The 25,860-nt window shown below is 34.4% G+C and overlaps 2 protein-coding genes across 13 annotated transcripts in view; one reads left to right on the top strand and one right to left on the bottom strand.

The window, feature by feature from the left end:
- The window catches only part of LOC123698880 (cartilage oligomeric matrix protein), a 39,080-nt gene extending 28,953 nt beyond the window's left edge, over nucleotides 1-10,127 (top strand). For both annotated transcript variants that reach the window (XM_045645691.1, XM_045645692.1), the window contains exons 13-21: nucleotides 51-257; nucleotides 583-751; nucleotides 1,597-1,774; nucleotides 2,175-2,350; nucleotides 2,681-2,786; nucleotides 5,301-5,510; nucleotides 7,018-7,201; nucleotides 8,886-9,123; nucleotides 9,516-10,127. In XM_045645691.1, the coding sequence (XP_045501647.1) occupies nucleotides 51-257; nucleotides 583-751; nucleotides 1,597-1,774; nucleotides 2,175-2,350; nucleotides 2,681-2,786; nucleotides 5,301-5,510; nucleotides 7,018-7,201; nucleotides 8,886-9,123; nucleotides 9,516-9,601 (1,554 nt within the window). In that variant the 3' untranslated portion in view covers nucleotides 9,602-10,127. The remainder of the gene's footprint in view (nucleotides 1-50; nucleotides 258-582; nucleotides 752-1,596; nucleotides 1,775-2,174; nucleotides 2,351-2,680; nucleotides 2,787-5,300; nucleotides 5,511-7,017; nucleotides 7,202-8,885; nucleotides 9,124-9,515) is intronic.
- A 5,938-nt stretch (nucleotides 10,128-16,065) lies between these two features.
- Nucleotides 16,066-25,860, bottom strand: part of LOC123698829 (transient receptor potential cation channel trpm) — a 225,688-nt gene continuing 215,893 nt past the window's right edge. For 7 of the 11 annotated variants that reach the window (XM_045645592.1, XM_045645602.1, XM_045645598.1 and 4 more), the window contains 6 exons: nucleotides 25,169-25,311; nucleotides 24,603-24,768; nucleotides 20,536-20,709; nucleotides 19,508-19,681; nucleotides 18,683-18,801; nucleotides 16,066-17,661 (listed from right to left, as the gene is read on the bottom strand). In XM_045645592.1, coding sequence (XP_045501548.1) covers nucleotides 17,495-17,661; nucleotides 18,683-18,801; nucleotides 19,508-19,681; nucleotides 20,536-20,709; nucleotides 24,603-24,768; nucleotides 25,169-25,311 — 943 coding nt within the window. In that variant the 3' untranslated portion in view covers nucleotides 16,066-17,494. The remainder of the gene's footprint in view (nucleotides 17,662-18,682; nucleotides 18,802-19,507; nucleotides 19,682-20,535; nucleotides 20,710-24,602; nucleotides 24,769-25,168; nucleotides 25,312-25,860) is intronic. The other 4 variants (XM_045645595.1, XM_045645593.1, XM_045645594.1 and 1 more) reach the window with 4 other exon arrangements.

The following is a 25,860-nucleotide window of genomic DNA, read 5'->3' as shown; positions in this document are numbered from 1 at the left end:
GGCAGGGCAGGGCATTACATTGTTTATGAAATTATATAATCGTATTTCAGACTGGTTGGGCGGGTAACGGCACAGTGTGCGGTCCGGACCGTGATTTGGACGGATATCCAGATCACCAGCTGCCGTGTTCCGAACGGCACTGTGCTGCGGATAACTGTCCGGAAGTGTCTAACTCCGGACAAGAGGATGCGGATCAGGATGGACTTGGAGACTCGTGCGATCCGGACGCGGATGGGGATGGAATACCTAATATACCTGTGAGTGTTTGTGAACCTCTGCACATGTAATGATTATATGGAATGTGATGTGATGGACCTGAAAATGGATTTCTTATCGCCAAAAATATAAAAAATACTTTTTTTTAATCTGTATAGATGGGAATGATGTTAAGTCGCAAACTTTCCGAGATTTCGTTATTTATTAAATGCAAATTACATAAGAATACAAAAATTTTGGCTTCAATGACACTGATTTGATGTTTTTTAAGGAAATATGTTTGTTTATCTACTTGTTTCTATTGAAAATGTAATGAAAGAAACACAATTTTGAGATCCTTTCTTAGACAATAATAAATCAAAACAGGACAATTGCCCCCTAATTGCGAACCCGGACCAACTGGACCGGGACGAGGACCGCAGTGACAAGCGAGGAGATGCTTGTGACAACTGTCCGCGCAAGTTCAACCCGGGACAAGAGGACGCGGACCGGGACGGGCTGGGGGATGTGTGTGACCCGGATATGGATAATGATGGTAGGCTAACACATAATTTTTTTTTAATGAAAATAGTGATCAATAAGTCGAGATTTAAAAAAAAAAGCTAAATTACAAAAAAAAAAAAACAGCTATATGGTCAGTTCAAAAGAAATTTTGTGGTCATATTTAAATAAATGTAACTGTATTCTTGCAAATAAATGTAATTTGAATGAATTATTAGATTAAGTGGTGGCGCGTTAATTCTGTTTCTATTTCGAATAGGTTTCATGCGTGGTCCTTTTCATCCGTGTAGTTTTGCTCGCGAATGTGGCTCGCGGGCTAGTTGTGTGAAATTCGCCCGTGGTACATATTTACGTTTTCTCTACGTAAAAATCATCCTCAAGGAATATAATAAAAAATAATTATCGAAACCGGTCCACCCGTTCACGCGTGATACCGTGACCAAGGAAAACGGGTTTCATTTTTATATACAGTCAAACCTGGGTAAGTGAGAACTCTATAAATGAGAGTAATAGCGAGGACCCGTAATTTTAAGCTCCCAAAACCTCTATTAGCGAGAAACAGAAACCTCTGTAAGAGAGAGTCGTTTTTCCCTCATGGACCTCTGTAAGTGAGACTGCTACTTATATATCTTAATATATATAAATCTCGTGTCACAATGTTTGTCTTCAATGGACTCCTAAACCACTTAACCGATTATAATAAAATTCGTACACCATATGCAGTTCGATCCAACTTGAGAGATAGGATAGTTTAAATTTCAAATCGTTTTAGAGCAAGCGGGCGAAGCCGCGGGCGGTAAGCTAGTACCTCTATAAGCGACAGTCGAGCTTTATTTACATATGTATTCCCAAATAAGCAACCAGTTATTATGTGTACAGGTATACCAAACGAGAACGACAACTGTCCGCGCGTATACAATCCCCTACAAGAGGACATGGACAGTGACTACATCGGTGACGTGTGCGACAACTGTCCGCGTGTGCGCAACCCCGCACAGGACGACGCGGACAGGGACAATGTGGGCGATGCGTGCGATAGCGACGTGGATAGGGACCAGTGAGTATATACATAAATATTTCAGGACAATTTCCACACGTCGCGGAAGAATTCCAACCAATACCCGAGAGACCAGTGAGTATTTCAGGACAGGACTTCACACGTAGCGGAAGAATTCCAACCAATACCCGAGAGACCAGTGAGTATATAAATAAATAAATATTAAAAAAAAGGATATATAGTCTTGACTATGTTTTATAAGGGGAATTTAATAAAAAAATTATCTTAGAAAAATTTACTCACGTCGCGGAAGCGTTCCAACTAAGAACCCACGACCTCTGGCTTGGAAAGCAGGGTCACTACCAACCAAGCCAACTGGTCAGTCAATCATTGGAAAAACGCATACTGTTTTTGCCACTTCTATCCCAGAAAATTTCAAAATAGCTTATTATCCTTTTAGAGATGGAATCCAAGATGGTCTGGACAATTGTCCCAATCTAGCGAACAGTGATCAACAAGACGTGGATGGTGATGGCAAGGGAGACGCGTGTGATGATGACATCGATGGTGATGGAATACCTAACTTGGAAGATAACTGTCCGTTGGTACATAATCCTGACCAACTTGATACTAATGGTGAGGAAATTTAAATTTTTGATACTTGGTGAATAATGGAAATAATGAAATTTCATCTTGTCACAAAGGAAAATGATCGTAGAATAATAAAAAACATTGATAATTAATTTCTTGTGATAAAGAAGAACAATAATAATAAAATAATTAAATTTTCACAAATAGCTATTTCACAATTTAATTTAAAGTTTGAATTAAAATGTTCATGAATTTGTTTAGATTTGAAAATTTTCTGATGTTTAGAAAATTCATAATAATCTGAAAAACATACGAAACTATAATAGGAGAGTAAACATACAATTATTCTAATGAAGGTTAATTATTTTTTTATAGGTGATGGAATTGGTGATGTGTGTGATAATGACAATGATGGTGATAAAGTCACAAATGATCTGGATAACTGTCCAAACAACTCGAAGATATTCCGTACAGACTTCAGGTAAGACTAACCAAAGGATAGCATTTTCTTCATTTTCTCGAAATAAACAGACTTATTGGAGATTTTGCTAATAAATATCTGTGGTGTTTTATACCTCGTAAGTGCAAAAATGGCCATTTTTTGTTTTCTGGCCATCTATACTGATAAAAACGTCCTCTTTCGTTTGGTCTATGTCACATAAGCCTACTGATAGTAGAAATACCTCAAATAGGTTGTATCAAAACCTTACTTACGTACAAAAAAAATATTTTTATTTGATACAAATATATTAATATAACTTAACATAGACTTGTAAAACGAATACTCAATCAACGAACAGTCATTTACAACGTAAGAGCACTTAACATAATTAGACCAAACTTGAATTATTATTATCATCACTTAACTTATTTGTATCAAATCAAATAAAATTATTTGTGAACTTAACAGGTCTTCTCCCTTACTTAAATATAACGTTATTTGGCACATAATTTAAATCTTCAGACATTAGGTCTGAAGCCTATTATCTATAAAGAAACATGCATGTGATGCAAGATCTCTTAGACTTAGTGTGTTCAGAAACGTTTACCAATCTTTAAATCGATTTAAAGATTGGTAAACGTTTAAAAAGCCAAGTAACGATACCTACATGCACAAGGTTTGATTCTTTGTCTCTTCAAATTCATTCTTTCGTGTCAGATTAGAATAAATTTAGAAAAATCGGAGCATAAGGCAACATTTCACTATGAAACTAAAAGATAAAAGCTGTTTGTTTACAGATTCTAAATTGAACTGCATCTGTAGCCTTTTAAAAAAGAAACTTTGGACTTTTAATTTAAAAATCCGCAAAGTTACTACTAAACGAACATTCCATTATGTTATCATGTATGAAGGAATAGCTCAAAGAGGTGCGGATGAAATCACTTCATGCTTATGGCATTTTATTAACGGTTTGGCAGAAGAAGTAGAGTAGCTTATTTTATATTCAGTGTTGTCCAGGTCAAAAACGGTATAATATCTTGCCTGTTAAGCAGATATTGAAAGATTCATTCAAAAAATAAACAGCACCATCTCCGTTCCCCGAGATAAATGAAAATGACCAGCAATCGCCATGATGTAAAATTAATGAATGACTCTGACTTCTTTCCATTTTCAGACAGACAAAACTACATTTGGTTAGAACTGTATTTTCTGGTTGACGTATGAAAAGTCTAATGACGTAGATTTTAAATACTCTTTGAGAGAAAATGAAGAGTTTCTGCATTTCTGGTTTAAGAGAACTGAGAAAAGGGAGAAGTCTCCGAAGTGGCTTTGCCATTGGCCTAATGAGCCTATCAATATCGATGCTCTGAAATCCAAAGATCTCTTAGATCTCCCAGCCAATAAGTGATCAAATTTATGATGATTATTTCAAATCATTGTCTCATGGTCCGACTAGAAACAATCTTATGACTTTCAGTGACAGTGACTATGAATGAATGTTGTAGTGGTACGTTTTACAAACAAATTTTATTTGACTTGATCCAGCTCGTAACTATTTCCAGGGTAAGGGCATCTTCTCACAAGGAGAAGGCATGAGCAGTAATCACCACGCTTGCTCACTGCTGGTTGGTGATTTCAGACCAAAATCCCGGTTGCCATCACGATGTTTTCCTGTGATTAGAAATGATGATGTTTTCTTGTTATAGAAGATGTATCTGTTATTAGAGAATCTACTTATGCATCCGAAAAAGACACATTGGTACATGTCAGTTGATGGGATCGATCCCGCAGCATCTAGCACGGCAGGCAAGCGAACTACCGTGACTTCTGAACCACACACACACACACACACACACTACTTTTAGGATTTTACTTTGTAGAGGGAGTATCAGAGAATTGCATATTGCACGAAAATCACAATATTTCCTGGCTTTTTTATGAGTACTTATTTGTGGCAAATCACACTCCTATTCGTTTTTGTATGGTTAAATCTATTTGTATGGAAGACGTTTCCCCATAATATTTGGTTTTTTAATGTCTGTTTATGTCTCCATCGAAAAAAAAAAATGAAAAATCCTTTCCATTAAGGTAAAAATAGGAATAAATATTAATTAAGAGTACAAATAAATATGCTCTAATCCACTTAAGTACACACGTTTTAGACATTTTCACATCATTTTCACATTTTTTTCTTTTGGTACAAACATGTTAACTAACAATTACTCTTGAACTAGAACATTTTTTTTATTTTTTTTGTAAGTGTTCAAAACTTGAACCTAATAGACATTTAAATATCATAAATTTGTTTTACTCAAGTGTTTATTCCGATCTGTAGCAACAGGGTAGCAACCGTGAAAACTTTCAAACGCTCATACTCAAAAATCACCATTTTGCACTTAAGTGGTACGTACCAAATACCACAGATATAAAAAAATCCTACTAAAATCTTACAAAAAAAAAAATCCTGAACACGAATGTAGAAGTTTTACATTCAAATTAACTTTGCAGTCAAAATAATGGATTTTTCTTTACTAATGTTAATATATTTCCCAGAAACTATATGACAGTACGTTTAGACCCAGAAGGCACATCCCAACAGGACCCAAATTGGGAAATAGCTAACGAAGGAGCAGAAATTATACAAACACTAAACTCTGACCCGGGTTTGGCTGTGGGCTTCGATAATTTCGGTGGTGTCGACTTTGAAGGAACGTTCTTCGTTGATTCACAGATAGATGATGATTATGTTGGCTTTATATTTGGGTAAGTTGATTTTGTGATGATTTATAAAATTCTCTCAGATGTAAAATTTATGTCACGAATTCACGATATTTGTAATCAAGCTTCACAGAAATGGTTTGACCGATTTTTATAAATATTCCGGAAAATATCTTAAGTGATATCAGCTGATAAGGGTAGGTACCGCTTATCAGTAATTAATAACTGAAAATAAGAAATTAATTTAAACTCTATTACTAAGTTACTGCTCTGAATTTATTTAATAAATAATATTACAAAACTGAAAATTTGAAGCAGCGAGATCGTAAATAACCAATTTGAGTATTTAATCATTTCTTTACCACAAAGGAATAGGTATATATTATCTTATATCGTTCATCTAATTTCATTTACAACTTTCTCAATTTATTTTATTATCTTTATTATTTTATAGTTTTAGTTATTTTAACCGGCTTATAATAATGGAATATAAGTTCTATGCTCATCTATATATTTATACGATCACGTCTATCCCAGAGCGTGTTTTAGTAGTCGGGTTTTAATTTTTATTTAACCTTTATATTTACTAAGTACATATATTAATTGAATTGATTACCTTGTTTTCTTATAATTTCTGAGTCTTTTCCGATAAATAGGCATTTATCCTAACAATTTCTGGGTCATTTCAAAAAACCTCGTCAAGTTTAACCCCGCTAAGACGCAACTATGTGCTTCTACGGCCAAAAAAAAGCCATTTGAATCAGCTCCCCTCTTTTTGAACACTCCCCTCAGCGTCAAGCCTAGCATCGCAATTCTTGGCGTCAATGTTTCTAACGATGTTCAGTTTCGCGATCATTTGGAAGGTGAAGCTTCTCTAGCTTCTAAAAAACTGGGCGTCCTTAATAAAGCGAAGCAGTACTTCAGGCCTGACCATCTTCTTTTACTTTATAAAGCTCAGATACGGCCACACATGGAGTACTGCTCACATCTCTGGGCTGGTGCCCCGTTTTACCAACTCCTTCCACTTGATCGCGTACAACGTAGAGCAGTTAGAATGATTGGCGACCCAAGACTTAGCGATCGACTTGACCCTCTTGCTTTGCGAAGGGACATTGCCTCGCTGTGTGTCTTCTATCGCATATACCATGGGGAGTGTTCAAATGAGCTATTCGAGCTCATACCTGCTGCGGAATTCCATCACCGCACCGCCCGCCATAAAGCCAACTTCCATGCACATCATTTGGACCGCTGGCGAACGAGTACCGTACGCTTCTCGCGACACTTTTTTCCACGTACCACCACCCTGTGGAACAGTCTACCAAGTTCGGTATTTCCGCACATGTATGACTTAGACTTATTTAAAAAGAGAGCCTACACCCACCTTCGAAAGTCGGTAACAGCCTCACAAAGGTAACTTTGTGAGTGCTCATGGGCGGTGGTGATCACCTCACTAGGTGACCCATCTGCTCCGTTACCCGCTCTATTATATAAAAAAAAAAAAAAAAAAAGGCATCTATTATCCCTAATATTTCTTCGATTTTCCAATAAACAGATATCAGAACAACAAACGATTCTACGTAGTAATGTGGAAGAAGAACACACAGACATACTGGCAGACCACACCGTTTAGAGCAGTGGCTGAACCCGGGATACAACTGAAGGTAGTGAATTCGAAGACCGGTCCGGGCAAAACTTTGAGAAATGCGCTATGGAACACTGAGTCTACTCCTGATCAGGTAATTTGGGTTGAATTTGACGAAAGGAGATTGCCCAAGTGACTATGGCACTTGGTATCGCAATCAAACTTATTGTGTCAAGAGCTGGATGTTAGTACTTTTAGAAACGATTAAAGTTTTTATATAAATAAGCCGCAGTTCGCGACAATAAAAATAAAACAATAGTTTTATTCAACACTTCAAAAAAATACTTTATCGAGTTTAAACTAACGATGAACGATAAGTTTTACATTTATTACATAGGTAATATTTTAATTTACAAGACAAATGTGAAAAGTAAATCGTAATAAACATTATTTCAAAATATATAACGTGTGTCAAAACAAAAACTTTTACTTTTATTTCTATTTATTCGGTATAATTACGACTTAATAGTGATAAATATGATCATTATAAATACAAATAGGAATTAACAATATCACGAACACGTGACACAACTAGTATTTTACCGATTCCATACGTGGTCATACATGTTTCAAAACACAAACTTTTAATGTTATTTCAATTTATCCGGTATAATTAAGAATTAATAGTGATACAGATGAACACTATAAAATATACAAATAGGAATTAACAATATCACGAATACGTGGCACAACTAAAATTTTACCGATACCACCCGTGGTCATTCTCCTTTACTGACGAATTTTCTTTTCAGCACTTTTTTGGTAATATTTGCTATTTTTGATCTATAGTATTGTTTGCGCATTGATTAATTTAATCAGGGCAGGGGCAGGGCAGGGGCAGGGCAGGGGCAGGGCAGGGGAAGGGCAGGGGCAGGGCAGGGGCAGGGCAGGGGCAGGGCAGGGGCAGGGCAGGGGCAGGGCAGGGGCAGGGCAGGGGCAGGGCAGGGGCAGGGCAGGGGCAGGGCAGGGGCAGGGCAGGGGCAGGGATGGGGCAGGGCAGGGGCAGGTCAGGGGCAGGGGCGGGGCAGGGGCAGGACAGGGGCTGGGCAGGGGCAGGGGCAGGCCAGGGCAGGGGCAGGGCAGGGGCAGGGCAGGGGCAGGGCAGGGCAGGGGCAGGGGCAGTGGCAGGGCAGGGGCAGGGCAGGGGCAGGGCAGGGGCAGGGCAGGGGCAGGGCAGGGGCAGGGCAGGGGCAGGGCAGGGGCAGGGCAGGGGCAGTGCAGGGGCAGGGGTAGACAGGGGCAGGTCAGGGGCAGGTCAGGGGCAGGGCAGTGGCAGGCCGGGTAGGGCAGGGGCAGGTCAGGCGCAGGGCAGGGCAGGGGCAGGGTAGGGGCAGGGTAGGGGCAGGGCAGGGGCAGGGTAGGGGCAGGGCAGTGGCAGGGCAGGGCAGGGGGAGGTCTGGGGCAGGGCAGGGGCAGGCCAGGGCAGGGGCAGGGCAGGGGCAGGGTAGGGGCATGGCAGGGGCATGGCAGGGGCAGGCTTATTGTTAACATCTCACTTTTGATAAAAAGTGTTCAAAAGTGATATATGAGATGTTAAAATAAAATTGGTTTAGATCCAAGTGTCTTCACTGGATACAGGAAAATTGGTTTTGCTATTGGCACAAATTGCTCCGTCAAAATAATTTTTTTGCTTTACGTACTTTTGTTTTTTGATTGTTTTTTAATCGAGTCCAATTGTCTTTTTTTGTGTTGATTTAATTTTAAATCTTTGATTTATTTCCTACATTTCTATTTTCTAACTACAAAGCATTTAAATTCCTCTAATTCATTTTTACCAGGTCACACTCCTCTGGAAAGATCCTCGCAACGTAGGTTGGCGCGAAAAAACTGCCTACCGATGGCGTTTACTTCACAGACCTAAAATTGGTCTAATTCGTCTTAAAATCTATGAAAATAACCGTCTGGTCGCTGATTCTGGGAATGTATATGACTTTACTCTGAAGGGTGGAAGGCTTGGTGTGTTCTGCTTCTCGCAAGAGATGATCATCTGGTCGAATTTGGTTTATAGGTGTAATGGTGAGTTTTTGATTTTTTCAGGTCTTAAAGACGTATAACTAGTTAAAATAACACATTTCATTATTTTCGTACACTGAACTCAAGTTTTGATAATAATCATAGGTTCGGATAACGATTTCTGGTTTACTAGAAAATTTTATTCTATGGCTATAGAAATATATTTTTCATACGGAGTATAATTAAAATCACAATTTTCTAACATTTTGAACAAGCAAATATGGTAGTTAATATAGAAAAATTAAAATTTGTAGATTATTGCCTAATGCCGTGTTGTATTGCCTTCGACTTCATCAAAAATGTCTAGACCTTAAAACTAGAAGTTTTAAAATTATTTGCACATTAATGAATCAGGAACTAGCAATATTGATAATTTCCCTTTGTTTCTCTTTCAGACAAAATTCCATCCAACATAGTGTCCGAACTGCCAACAAGACTACTGAAAAAGCTCGAAGTCGACCACGACTTTGTCTACGCTTAATTTTTCTTATAAGATAAATATTTAGCTTCAAACTTAATAAAATCTTTATGAAAGCAAATATTCTGAAGTTTAAATCGATCGATAGTAAAAGTTTAAAGACCTTAAAGGCCAAGCTTGTTCGTTAATATTAAATGTCTAATCATGAACGTCGTTAACACTTTTTCTTTTGAACTCTTTCGTTTTAAAATTTTAACGTCTTCAAAATGTGTCGCGAATTAATAACAGTGTTTTAATTATATAATTTTAAGTGGACATTTGTAGTTGCTTTAAATATTTTAGCTTTAATATCCCCGTAACCAAATAATAAATCCAAATATCCTTTAATGTTTTTTTTTGAGTTTGAAGAGATTATAATTTAAAATATATTAGTGGGAAAGAGCAGGAGGAACTTCATATTTGAGTTATTTTATAAGTAATAAGTAAACCTGTATTTATATCGTAGAATTTCGTGTAAGTACAACAATATTGCATGAGATTGTAAATGATGTTAAAATAAGTATAAATTTTAATAAAAGAGTCCAAGTTATTTTGTGTTTTATTTATAGAACCTATTTAAAATTACCCTATTTTGCGAAATTCTAATATTTTGGTATTTCTGGGAACCAGAAGAAAATCTATTGACATCATTTGTTTCCTTTTAAAGCACAAATATATTCCAAATGCAATACGATGCTTAGTCAGGAGCAATGTTATATTACGTTTAGATTTCTCGAAATAGCTCCAAGCCAAATTCTGTGGAGAAGAGTGCAATATGTAGGTAATGGTAGCAGAAGTAAATTTTTGTATTAAAAAAGGTATCAATACCTGTACTTTGTATTAAGGATTCAGGTTTCTTCTGGCTCGTTATTAATTGTAGCTAAGAAGTCTTTGAAAAAAAAATTATACCTTGAGATAATACATAAAACTTTTTACAAGAATACTTTCAGAACTTTCAAGTATCCATAAACAATAAAATAAAATAAAAATCCATAAAAGCCAAAAGAAATATCTAATTGTCATTGAGATTTCTATTTTGCTATCAGTGTACAGGAGTTTTCTATTATTTTGAACAATTTTAAGATGAATTTAAATACTGATGAAAATACACAACTAACGGATAGGGAGAGTCCGGTTGAGGCCAAAGTTGAGGAACCAAAGGAGCAAGAAGCTAAAAGCGTAGTAACGAACATAGGCGATGGAACGGACATGCAAAGCTCAAAATTGACCGTCGAACCTCGAGCTAGTTCGAGCAAGACTAATAGAAAAAGCATCAGGAGGCGTCGTAAATATGAAGCCAGTCGCTCAATCATACCACGCAGTTCTAAAACCAAGGCTAAAAACTTGATACATAATATTATAGCGAGAGGGATAAAAGTGCGGGGCGAAGCACAGCTAAGAACATTACACAGTACATCTATGCGGAGAAAGGCGGCTAAGTCTGAGGCGATGTTGCGACGTAGATTACGAATGACAAGGTCGTCTGAATCCTTTGGAACGTCAGGGAAGTGTCCACGCTGTGGCCATGCTTCTTGTAATTGGTATCCTAATAATAAAAAGTTTTAAATTTCGGTTGTTAGAATATATTGTGATTTTGGATAATTTGTGATTGTGGTTTGTTAATAAATGGTATCATCTTCAATGTTTCCTTTGCTTTCAATTTAATTTTAAACTTACCTTTACACACCTTGTTTAAACAATACTGGAGTAAAGGTTTACTTTATTGCTGCATCCAGGTGATCTGTTCATGGATCAATAATATAGGTACCTACATTTGATTGATTGATCTGTTTTCATAATTACATTAGAAGCATGAACATAGACTGAGATGCCTCGGGCTAAAATGCTTCACGTGCTTCATGCTCGCTAATGGCTTAGTACTTACAAATAACAGTATCAGACAGTACTTAAAAATGCACTTAAAATTAGTTAATGAGCTGAAATCTTGTTTGTTTTAAACTAATAATGATGTATAGGAAATTAATTTGCAATTCTGTTATAAGGAAAGTAAATCCTCGTTCACCATATCATATTGGAACACGTACTACATCGCTTCAAAGCATATTTTATGTTCCATTTTTATGTAGATTAGGTTTTGTTCGTGCTAAAGCCTATGTAAAAGTCTCATTCTAGCGAAATCTTAATCTTAAATTGCAAGGTTCTCGTCTTATATATTCAGTAAAATGAATATCAGTATGAGGCAACGGTATGAGGTTATCGGAATATTATTTAAATAAGATTTTAATCTTTTAATATAATATCTATATGCCCTTATGCCTATATAGCAGTGATATTCGTTAGTGTTTTCTTATTTTGATTCAAGTAAACAACTTCATAAAATTATCCAAGTAATATATGAAATTGCTGTGCTGTGTTTGTTACCTCTCCGAATCACCTGGACCGATTTTTATGAAATTTCATAGGTCTGAGTAAAAGCCAATATCTATTTTCCATACCCCTAAATGATAAGGGTAAGAACAACGTTTGCTGGGAAAGCTAGTAATACAATATAATAAAAGGCGTCGAAAACATGTCGAGAAGTTCCTTCGCTATGCTTTTTATAGGTATTAAAATAAAACAAGGAAATAATTATTACAAATATATTTATTGTACCATTGTACACACATTTGTATAACACAGATATTAACTATCACTTAGAGAAACTGACGAATTGTACAGCTAATAAGGAATCCCAATAAGGACAATTCATTGAAATTACTTATAAATATTGTGCTAAAGCAAAGTTGATAGGAATAAAAAAATGTTTGTGCATTCACAACAACTGCCATAAAAGAAACTAAGTATAGCGATATTTTTCGGAGATTTATATATATGTAGAAAATAGTATAAAGTTTTTTAATAGAATGGGAACCGAACAATACTCACGGGCATTCAGAGCAATTAGAGTCAGTTATACGGAAAGGGAAAGAAATGATTTCAGTAGATTGTTTTTTTTCAGGACTCAAGTTTTCACACTACGCAACTCTGATACACATACGAGAAATGTGAAAAATTAATGGTGAAAAATATCGCTATAGGTTTCTTTCAACAAAGTGAGGAAGGTATACAGTCACTCATTTCGGTATAAAACAACAATCAACATTTACAATACATTTACGAAGAAAATTTCACTAAGTACATCGAGAAATATAGACGCAAAATAAACGTGTCTGTTGCTTTTATAATTATTATCGTATTATGACAATTCAAAATGTATATTAAGTACTTTTATATCGTCCAATGTGTCGATGTTTTGATATGAAAAGCTTAAACTAGATAGATACACGATATTTCTTATATTTTACTAAGTTTCGTGTACACAGTTCATTGCGATTGCTGACGGTACAAAAAGGTAAGGTAAAATACGTGTTATTAAATTTGTTATCACAAAAAAATCACAATATTTAGAGTTCATAGGTGTTACTTAAATAGAAATATCATCGTAATAAATTATGTAAAAATATATTATAAGATTATGCTGATTTGATTTGCGTCCGAAATAATGTTACATTTTCTGTACCGTCAGTTACAAGAAAAATTTATTTATTGCAATTTTGCTACCTTACAGTAATGTTCCTAAAATTTACATATGTAATTACAAACTCTATATAATCAATGTTTCTATTATATACATTATAATCCAGAGGGTTGCACAAAATATTTGGTATAATTGAACACATTGTGATGAAACTTGATGGTTAACAAAAGTTATAAAATCAAACTCTGTAAACAGTAGGTATATAAAAATCCGTTACGATAAATGATTATGTTTGAAAAATTGCACATCAAATTTGTACAGATATCGTTGATATGTTTTAAAAAGGATTAAAAATCAAGCATTATATTGCCGAGCTTAACAATTTTTAGCGATAAAAAAAGCAAATAGATTTCATATAAAACTCTACTTCATTTTAAATTTATCACTTCCGAGAAGAAGCTTTACTAGTTCTTAACTATAATATTATAGTATTAACATTATTTTAAAATCAGTTCCAATAAAATTTAACGGTTTCTCGACAACGATATTTACACCTCACATAGATTGTATTGTCTGAATATTAATCGTATTCTACGCTGTACAATATTAATTATAAAGAGATGAAAATAAAATAACAATGTTTATTACATTCATTAAGAATACAAAAATTAAAATCCAATCACACTTTTGAGTGTTATTATGAGAAAATAAGATCATAGTTATTATTCGAATCAAAAATTATTGGCTGAACCTTAGGGCTGAACATTGCACGTAACTTCATAAATATAAACCTTTTATTCTATTTCTCTTTGAAAAAAGTTCCTTTATTTCATTGCACCGGAATCAAAATACAATTTTCATGTTATCAAGTACTAAATAAATGAGCACAATCTACAAGCAGATTAAAAAATAAAAATATTATCAATAACAGATTGCTTATGAAAGCAATCTGTTATTGAACGTGTATGAACACGCGTTAATAAATACCATTTTCCATTATAAATGATTCATGTAAATATTTTTTAAGCAGGCTTAAATTTAAATTTCATATCATTTATTTTTCAGCGCTCAGATTGAAACTGTTAATAAGGTTTCAATATTTATTAAGTACTGTTGCAGTTAAAAATTTCACAATATTCTTCGCATTTGGTATTCAATACAATATGAGTCTCAACTCTCAAGTCGCAAATAAAGAGAGTGAAATATCACAAGTACTACTATTCAGTTTTTAAGATTGAAAACTCTGCATTAAATGATATGTTTCGTAGAAATATTGTGAAGCATAAACGTTAGAGAACATCATTAAATACATTTCCAACGTTTGGTAAATAAACTATAGAAATAAGAAAACACAGTGAGCGCAATAATGTATTCAAAGAAATGCAAAGTCGCTGCAGATTTATAATCATCATAATTTTCCCATTGAGATGCACTTTAGCGCGACGAACTTTATTGTTCCCTTCATTCTTATTGCTAGTCTTGCAAATATCGAAAGCTCTTCAGTTCGAGTGTTGTAGGTATTTTATTAGTTTATTTTGTGTAAGATTTTATTGAACTGAGATTTTATATTATTTAGTATTTCTTCGTATGTGACAACCTCGTTTAATAAATAAATGGTAAAATTTTAAACACAAAAGCATTTAGCAGATATCAATTAATACCTACCTAAATATCAATGACTATACTTGTTTCATCTATTCATTACCATGTAGATTCATTATTTGGTATACTGAAAAATTTAGTGTAACACATTATACAAATTAAACTCGATCAAAACTATAATATTATGGATAACGTACATTAACTAGGTACGCGAAATGTTCGGTGATGTTTGATATCATTCCTAATTAATTAAAATGGGACAATTTATGTTCATTGCGAACTGAATGTATGCGACATGTTGACATTGCCTGGTCCAGATAATAATTCAAGCTAATAACATGCTTTCAGGCGCACGACGAATTTAAATCATATGCCTGTCGTTTGCAAATGGAAATATTTGTTGAAATTGTAGAATGTGTACATTGAAAGAGAATTGCTTCTTTATTTAGATAAAATTTTAGAATAAGGAATGGAGAAAATGCTTTTCATTTATGAAATAGTGATTTTCTCGTATATAAGAGCTTTCTTCTCTTTCCGACCGTCATTCAAAACATGTGCCTATTAGTAAAAAATTGTATCAGAAAAATGAAAGAATACATAATATATTGTAATATAGATACTCTACAAATGGAAATGTATTTTGAAATTTTGGAGCATTTAAATGAAGCTCTAGGTTGCCACTCGAACTGTAATCGCACGTAGAAGTGCAAGTAGTGGGAAATGAATCGCTCTGAATACTATTTCATCGGTATCGACGATACTAGATCGTTAACCAAATCGAAAAGATATTGTTTACACGAAAACTTACTCTATTACAACAAGTTGCGGTACAAAATCGGATGTTCTTCATCCAGCATACAACTTCGGGGGTGTAAACTGTCCATGCATTCAAGCGACAGAAAATTTATAGCTACACTGCAGAATTAGCGCGATATTTTACAGTTTTTTTATATTGTACGGGCCTTGAAAACTCATTTTTCAAATGAAAATGGAAAAATGAGGGGAAATTGATTCTGCTATATTTCAGCGCGAAATTAGCAATAAAATCCAATTGGACTTTACGATGAACAAAAGCAATAGGGAATACGATAGCGTAAAGGGGTTTGAAACTTTTTGTATGGACGCTGGCATATCGACCCGCCACCATTTTGATTTTTTTTCAAAATCGCGGCGCACGATTAAAGTGGTATGTATGGATAGAGGACACATAGACGAACAAAAAATGTCCCATAACATAGTACCCTAAAGGGTCACATTACCGAGATATTTGGAGGTAAATATTCACTTATGAGTACGACAAACACTAAAAATAGACTTATTACGTGTCTATATGCATAATATTATCTCCAAATAATCACTCCCAGGTAGATTATTATTATTACAGGAAGAAAGTAGGTATTCATTACATTACTTACATTTTTATGTAATGTATGTATGTTTTTATGTAATGAATCTACCTACTTTCTTCCAATAAACTGTTATTTACCTCCAAATATCTCGGTAATGTGACGCTTTAGGGTACTATGTGATGGGACATTTTTTGTTCGTCTATGTGTCCTCTATCCATACATACCACTTTAATCGTGCGCCGCGATTTTGAAAAAAAATCAAAATGGCGGCGGGTTTGATATGCCAGAAAGTTTCAATGCCCTTACATTGGGATCAACAGATTGAATTATTCATGATAGGTATTTCGTTTCTAATACAATATAGAGTTTATAATGGAATCTCTACAATTTTTAGTTATTTTTAATATGAATATGGAGAAGTTTATAGCATCAATTTTTAGAATTGCTTATTTTCATTAACAGGAGTTAAAAAATTGCCATCCAGCATTCCTATTCGCACATTCCTATTCCTATAGCATCGTAAAATAGACGTTAATGAAGAGACGAATATGTTTCGTTTTATGAAGACAGTATTAAACGAGGTTGTCACTTTTATTTAACTCGGCAATGCGTAACAATCCCAATTCGACATTTTTCCCGCCAAAACAAACGACAAACGTCACTTTGACAGATAACGAAAACCATTTGTTTTATTTAAGCCACATGACTTGTAATGAGCGAAACTCTTTTATGGATAAATGCCTTTATTTTTGATATTATTATTAAATGTTTTTGAACGCTGAAACTTGTATAAATATAAAGAAGTTAAAACGGCCTGCCTGAGCAATAAAGTTTAATGGCAAAAGTTGAATATCGTTTAATTACGTAAAGCGAATCCGTATATTTACAAACTTTCTATGCGAGTTACGAAATGTTTTTGTGGACACTGTTAGCTGTAAAACCGGTGTGTTTTTAAATGTAGGAAATTTGTTTTTATTCGTACGAAAGACATTTTATACTGGCTTTGTTCTATTTTTTTCTAAAATGCATTTCAAACAGTTGAATATTATTTCTATTTTACGATTGTTTTTTTGTTTATGATATCGTACATCAAGACTTTACAACACATGATACAAGATGATACATGCTAAATACCTCAACTTACCTCCATCATGGCTGCTGAAAGTAAACACATACAAAATGTTTGACAACTGAAATCTCGAATCAATACCTAATTAACAAAGAATACTTCTTTACAATTCATTTTTTTTATTTATTCAGCACATATTTTCCGGCCTAGAAGTTGCTAAGGGTTACGGCTGCTGCATAAATATTCTTCAGTAATTCACATATAATTTTTATTTATACATTTACAGCATTACAAGTTAACAATTCATTTATTTATTTATTCATTCAGCACACAGTTTCCAGCCTAGATGTAGCATAAAATATGTCCTTCAGAAATAAATTTTAATTCACATTTTATTATTTATTTATTTATTTATTCAATTAGCACATAGTCTCCGGTCTAGATGGCGCTGGCGGTTGCGGCTGTGTCTGCTCCGCGGAGCGCTGTCGCGGCAGTTGCGACGAGTCCAGCACGATAGACGGACGCGGGGGGAGGTTCTCGCTGACCATGTGAGACATTGAGAGGTCGCTTGATGCGTTCGTTTCGCCTGTGCAATTAGTTTTATTAGTATTTTGTTGTAATTTGTCCTTGGCATAATCCGTCCTCGCTGGGATCGGGAGTTGCCATTTGAAAAAAAAGAAGAAGAAGTAATTTGTCCCAGATAGAATAGGTGTTTTATAAAAATGAAAATCTTTATAAAAAAGGCGTATTAGTTACACTAATTATTATAACTCGGATGAACTGATTTGGCTGGAAATTATTGACGAGGTAGCTTACAACCAGGAGAAGGACATAGGATACTTTTTATCGCAATAAATTTGAACCGAAACGGAGCTGGTGCGAACAGCTTCCTGATATTACAATAATTATTATAATACAAGCCCACAAAATTAACTGTTTATAATGGTATTAGTTTTTTTTTTCATGTTCAAGTAAATAGCTATAGAGCTATACAAGAAACAATTATTATAACTTTAGTCAGATTTTCCGTCTGTTTTAAGAAAACTGAACCAATTGGACATCGTGGATTAATTGATTATTACACGTCTAAATACTGACGGTAATTTAAGTAGAGGAAGGCTTTTAATGGATCTATAATAATTAAAATGTTAAGATTATAAGTCAATGCCCATAATATTGGCTGTATAAAAATATTACCTACAAGCTGCCTTTCAACAAGCACTCAGGTTAGCACTTAAAGGTTAATGGAAGGTTCATACGTGCCCTTTTTTCTTGTGTGCGTTATATTTAATACATTTTAACACTTACCTATTCACTTAATTTAAAGGTATCATTTTGAGTTTATTAAATTACAAGAGACTTTCTTAATCTTCCACTTTCCAAAAAGTAGTCTATATCCTTTCTGTCCATTTTACAGAAAATACGAAACCTAGTTACTATCAAATTATGAGCATCTGTGTTCTTATGATGTTGGGGATTTGTGCTAGATATTAGAAAAATAACATTACCCGTAAAATAAACTAAATTACAAACTTTATCGATGCAAAATGCCTTACAAAAATTCTAGAATAGACTTTTTTATTAATAATTAGATTTTTCCTGCTTACCGGACGGCTGTCTAGGCACGGGCAAGAGAACTTCACCACACGCGTCTTCTCCGAGCAGCGGCTGTAGCGGGGACGGTAACTCTCGGCTGTCGATTGCTGATGATCGACGGAGTGAGTGCCTGGGTGAAGATTATTTTTAACAAGGTTATGAGTTGAAAGTTGAGTTTATATAGATATTTATGTAGATATTTAGGGCAGTGTATGTTTGTAAATATAGAAATAGCCATAATTCAATAGATACGTATATTAATGATATAAGGATAAGTATGAATCAATACGAAATCGATCCTTTAAATGTAACTTGGCTATCTAACTACTGAAAATATACAAAAATTAAATAGTTGCCTGATTTTACGTCCTGGAATTTTAAAATTATACAGTTTTCTCCTTTATTGTTTTTCTTTCTAGTTTTTCTGCAATACAATTCCTATTTCATTTCAACAGGTTCATTTGAAATCTGAACTATGGTTCAGATTAACGGAATTTATTTAGCTCTGAATTGGATTTTATTCCTGCAATGACCCATATATTTCGTTTATTTGAAAGCTGACTTTTAAATTTCTTTGAAATCAAACAACCTATTTTTACTACACTAATCTTATTTCTTCTATACCACTTCATGAATCAAAAGAAAGTTGAAATCTAAAATCTTAAACCGTAGTTTAAACACTGATTTTTGAGTTATCTAACGTATCACGGTAAATCTGAATTCAAAGAAGAAAAGCTTTCAAATTATCGAAGAATTTTACACTTTTTCCTGGATTTTATTCCAGCCTACGGAAGTATTCCTATTAAACCTTGTTTTTTTTTTTCAATTCCACTTACCTTTGATGCGGTAATCTTCTATCCACGGTCAGTAACGTCGAAGTTGTTGGCGGTTGTTGCTGCGGTTCCTCCCCACTTGTATTGACACACACACTGATACTGATGCCGCTCATCTCAGCTCCATCTGTAGCCTCCTCCTCATCGTATCTGCCCAGTATAGACTCCATTTCTAGGCTACGGTTTAGATACGCTATGTCGGTTCAGCAATTAGGGCAATACGAAATGTTTGTCTGTTAGTTTTGTTAGGAAAATGTCGTTGGTTATGGGAGTTATAGTTATAATGACATTAGCTGTGCTGTTCAGCATTGTGGCGCATTATGGTTGCAATATATAATCTATTTTTCAACATGTCTCATGAGGAAAAGTAGATGAAAATAGCGTAATGGTTAGAATTTGAACTAAATTGATAGATTTAGTTTTTGAAGCGAACACAAACAAATGGGAAATGAATTATTTAATACTGGCTGAATGGCTATTTCCAATTCTGTATTTACTCGAATTAATAATACAATTACGATAGTCAAGCTTCTTGGAAGAAAATATCGATACAAATTTTCGATTGCCTTTGGTCTATTTATGAACTTTGATTGAGATCGAATACTTGTATTTGAATTTTAATAGCTCTTCGCGTTCAAGATCGAAATGGAATTGAAAATAGACTGCGAATTTATAAATTATAAGCGTATAATTTATTGCAAAGATGAAATATCGATAATTAATTACTAATAGTAATTTTCCTCATTTGCAATCTACCTAACTTTTTAGTTCCTTTGATGCACTTCAGGTTTAAATGAATATTTCTCTCGTATAAACAAGCAAAGTATTTAAAAATATGGAACTACACTGCGATTTATCAATTTGCGTCTTCTGCGTCAATTTTTTTTTAAAATTATTTTTATATTCATTCTAAACATTTTTTAAGATTAAAGATATTTCAGACGTGCCATCTATTTTTGACTTACATTTAAAAAATTTCAATGAACACAAAATGAATGATACATTCAACATTAATTCTTCACTCCACTTACCGGCGCTGTATCAAGTTCTCCATGATAATATAGTCATCTTCCTCTGCCCCACGTAAATGTTCCTTTTCCATGTAAAGTGCGAACTCCGGGTTGGACATTTCGCTCGCGTGTCGTCTCCGCACTGAGGGGGACGCGGCGCGCGCGGGGGACAAGAGCCGAGTGGTTATTGGTGTCCTGTGCTCATGGCAAGAAAAGTCCGTGATGGTAATATGTCTATCTCTTATGGATAACCCACAATAACTTTTTTGTCATTTACTTTTTACGACAAATAATGGCTAATTTTCGAAGTGATTTTAACCAATACAGCATTAATCCTTAACCAATTAAATACCTTGAATACATTGTTCATTTAATATAGATCTATATGGACCTTTACACCGTATGATTTAGGGCCAATTTTTCAATGCTTGGATAAAACTTATCCGTCCAATAAAGTATTACACGATAATATTAAAATGTCACGTAAACTGTCAAATACGGGCAATCAGAATACGTTTTAAAATGGTAGTTTTATACATTATTAATGCCCGGTTCCTATATTTGAAAAACGATCCGTTTTAGTTACGAATAGTAGTATAATTAACCAAGCGTAAGCGAAAATCGTTCCTATAAAAAACGTCTCGTCAAGCAACTTACCGACGGCTTCCTACTGACGGATGGGAGGGTTACTATTAACGAACGGTAAGCATATTGTATGGAGAAGACAGTTTATCGCGTTCCTATAAATATTTTTAACGTCATTATGCTGTCAAAGTTACTATTCGTATAGCATTTTGTTTACCCGTCGATTTCGGGCGGTTAAATTCTTACTATTTCATTGTTTCCGCTTCAATATCGAAATGTGGAGTTCAGATAGTGATAGAGAAGTGTTTAATATTATATCGAATTTCGGAAGAAGATAGTGGGCGTGAAAGAGTATATTTATAGAGAAGGAGTGGATTTTTTTGCGACCCTGGATTCTCACGAATTTCAATTGAGATTTCGACTTGATAAAGAATCTGTTGAACAATTACTTCTTGAAATTTATCCAGACGTGCGAATAAAAGGAGCCAGGTTAGTTTAATGGAGGCATTAATATTATACCAAACACGTCTAACCTTATTACTTACATACCTAATTTATGTTGTCATTTCAGGAATCATGGGGTATCTCCATAACATCAATTACTGTTGACGCTGAGGTTCTATGCTTTAGGCACAATATCGATATCAGTGGCAGACCTATTTCCCTTGGTCACGGCATCACGCGTGAACGGGTGGACCGATTTCGATAATTATTTTTTTATAATATTCCTTGAAGTACGAGGATGGTTAATATGGAAAGAAAACATTAACATGTACCAAGGGCGAAGCCGGGGCGGACCACTAGTATATATGTATGTCTATGTTTGCAATGTAGAAATCAATTTTTTAAACATTGTATTGTAAATAATAAAAAATAAATAAAAGTACATAATAAAATGGAATAAAAGTTTTATTTCTTTATTACAGTTTAATTTTACATAATAATATATGTAACTTCATAATATATGCTAAAGAACTGTCCTGAAATTCTTACGCGACAACCCTCCATCGATTATCATCTTCTATATTATATTCCATAACGCTGTTATAGGCTCTCTGAACTAAATACATTTTTTACATAAGATTTACATTTAGCACTAACAAATTCTTTTTCTACCGTATGTCTAGATATATTGCTTAATAATATACAAAAATTAATTAGTTATTGTGTGTTCAGTATTTCAATTATTGTGTGTTCATTATTTCAATTATTTCTTCATAATATTTGTCTATCATCCTTATTATGTTTGAATTTTTTGGCTGAAAATAAAAAGTTTTCCTGGTATTTGACCACTTTTTGCATTAAATGTGTTGGTCAACGAAGTCCAACATTCATCCTTTAATTTATTAGTAGAAGCATTAGTCTCCTTACTGGTTATAATTGAGCAACCTCGTCTTTACTCATAGCCTTCTTCGATTTCTGTAACAGAAATACCTTGACTTAAGAGTGTCCGAAGCAAAAAGTAAGCGGCAGACGATATAAAGGCGTACCTACTTACCGGCGTAATATCCATTTTTAATAAATATATAAACAGTCGTCGTTGTATTGTTATTCTTTAATTATAAAACTTGACAATGAATCAACAATGAATGACAATAATTTGACAACTGACAAGCAATGCACGCGTGCGCGAGAAAAAACGTTCCGTTTTTGGTTTCTGTGTAACGCATTAGGTTGTTTAGAAGGAAAATTATCACGCAGATGTCTACAAATATATAGTTCTTTAGTATTAGTTCTTTCTTAATAAGAAACTTTATTCTTAAAGTTTATAATTCGGCTGTATATTTAACTTATTTTGTCCTGAATTTTGTGTAATTTTAATTTCAATTTGGCTTATAACGAAACGCACATCTGTGAGTGAAGAGGGCTCGGTATTTTTATGACCAACGGATGTCCGTCGATAGCACGTCAAGAAATAAAATTGTGGAACGGTATTAACGACTCGTAGTTAGTTCTAGAAAAACGGATAGTAGCTTTGATACTATGACGATCCGTTGAATATAGGAACCGGGCATAAATGAATAAGTTTTAACGAAGGATTGAAAAATCAGCCCTTAAATGAATATTTTCGAAGATATTGATTTAAAAATTGCGGGACGTAGCGTTTGCGGCGTTACCGGTCGGCCGCAATTGCACCCGTGCTGAAAAACTTGTGTCCAAGAGCGATATAAATAATCTTTAAAAAAATTTGTTGATTTTATACTACTCAACAAAATATGTTCACCATGAATACGTTTTTGGGACACTCATTTCATATGGAAGTACGGGAAAACTTTCTTACGTGCGTAATTTCTTTTTGCGTACCTACGTGTATAGAGTAAAAATGTGGCAGAGTAAGAATTATTGTTTTTTTTTTATTTACCTATGCTTAATGCTCTTGAATTGTATATTTTTCGGTTCAATAATTGATTGTCCGTAAAGTAACTACTGAAAACATCAGCTATAAAACAATAATACCTCACTGTAGCAGTATTAAATTCTTGGGAAATAAAACACAAATCAGTGGCCTACAAAGCAGTTTAAAATGCCTGTTAAATTAGCTTAATGTGGTGTAAATTTTTGATGTCTATTGTTTTTCCGCCAAAATAAATAACAAACATTAATTTGACGAATAGCGCACGTAATTCAATTCGACAAAGAGCTTTGTAAAAATAGAACATTTTTGAGAAATTTTTATTTATTTCATATTTATTGCAGAAACACTGCTTGCTTAGATTATCTTAATATTACGAAAATTTATTACAGTAGTGGTATAAAGAACTTATCTCATATTTTGCAAGTCAGAGAATTTATATGCGACATTATAATTAAAGTTTTCCAGCCTCAAGTAGCGTGAAGCGTGGCATAATTTGTCTCTCCAAATGGCCATTAGGTTGAGCCAAACCACATCATTAATGTTGCACCTAAGCCGTACTGTGGAATATTATGCAAAATATAATCCCATTATTAGATAGGTAGGTACCATTAACGGAAATATTCGGCGCGTTCACGGTTACAGTGTTATCAGGATATTTAAGTCGCATAATTTCATTGAGTTAATTTTAAATGCGACGCTGAGTTTTATTATATTAATATTTTAATTTTTTGTAAAATGTTATTTATTAAATGAACATGTTAAATACACATCAAAATTATGTTTCCTCCTAATCCTACTCTCTATTATTTGCATCATAAATAGTTGTTTATTAGGTAACTTGTTTGTTTTATTAGGCTCACATGCGAGCCATGATTCTAAAATTTTTACGTAAACTTTTACACTCGATCACAGTTAGGACAGTAAATTCATCACACATCCGGATAAGTATTTATCCGATTTGGCAAAACATTATTATTAATAGACAACCCTCCCAGTTACATATTAAACCGACCTTCCCATAGTTTAAATAGCGTCATCGATAGCGGTAATGCGATATCAATAAGTATCACTCTAATTCAGTTTTTTTTTTTATTTTAGTAAATTTGTATCTGTGCTGTGTATTGTGTTATATTAGTCTTTATCTTACCTCGGTGTATGCGGTGGCGAGAACAGTCCATACACGGTCTCCAGTTCGTCCGTAATGCTCGTATATTCATGCATTGCTAGTAGTAGTGACCGTGGAGCAGTTCCAACCCGTCGGTTGGAGGGCACACCAGTTGCACCGCCAGTCGCTTCCCAACCTGATTGACGACCTAGGGATTATAGTATAGGGCTTTCTATGGGGGCATAGTTGGGGTTAGTTGTTGTTGATGGTATAGAGGAATATTTAAGGCTAGGGATACAGTTAGGGCTTGCTATGGGGGTTTTCTGGCAAGGTTTCGCAAGTGATATAAGGAAATAGTAAAGACTAAACGCGGGGGTTTTGGGGGTTCTCGTGGTACAAAGGATAAAACAGAGGCTGTTGATGATCAAGGTAACTTTTAAGACGTTTAAAAATGGTCCACACATTTTTGTATTTTATTTTACAAAAAATTGCGAATTAATTTTGACAATTTTTGGAAATCACGATAGAGAATATAAGATCTTTTATACACGTCTTGTATATTATCGTGTTTGTGCCAATACTCCACTTGGGAATCATTTTACCCTTACCCGTTACAGAATTATGCAGCGAACCTGCGTCAACCGCAGAATTGTCTGGTTCGGAGTGCGTCTGACTGTGCTGCCTGCGAGGAGCCAAGTGTTGCGTGGAGTATGGACCTCCCATACCACAGTCGTTACCACCTTCTGAACGCCTGTTGGTCACCAGATTTGTATTTGTCAAAAATAACCCTTAATTCGCAGTAGATAAAGTTGTATTCTGTGTACGTGTGTTGTGATAAATTCTTAAGTGTACAAAATCAGCTGATAGTAAGAAATCTATAGAAAACGTAGGTACATGTGATAAAGATATTTCAAAATCTTACCTTTAAACTTATAAATTACCTAATTTTAGTTACACATTAACAATGTTATCAAAAACAGAACAGACAAGATGCTAGAAGGAAGAAATTTTAACAAAAACGTGATCGAAATAGTACTGTTACGTGATCAAGATAGGTAGTCAATATAATTTTAAAAACTTTTTATTTAAAAAATGCAAACCTTGCTTTTAAAGTGAATTTTATTGCTAATTAACATACGCAATGTTCCAAAATACAATAGAGAGGCGTTTCCAATTTAATGCGTTTATCAAACGTGTGATGAAAATTATTTTACAGAGATTATACTAAAAGTCATTAAGAGTAAGTGCAATGGTGTTAATGTTAAGTAATACAGCATTAAGAATAAATGAGCTCGTGTAG

This window comes from Colias croceus, chromosome 17, assembly GCF_905220415.1.
Source record: "Colias croceus chromosome 17, ilColCroc2.1".
In the NCBI taxonomy this organism is placed as follows: domain Eukaryota; kingdom Metazoa; phylum Arthropoda; class Insecta; order Lepidoptera; family Pieridae; genus Colias; species Colias croceus.
Note: the sequence above shows the minus strand (reverse complement) of the source record. Positions and strands in the feature narration are given on the sequence as shown.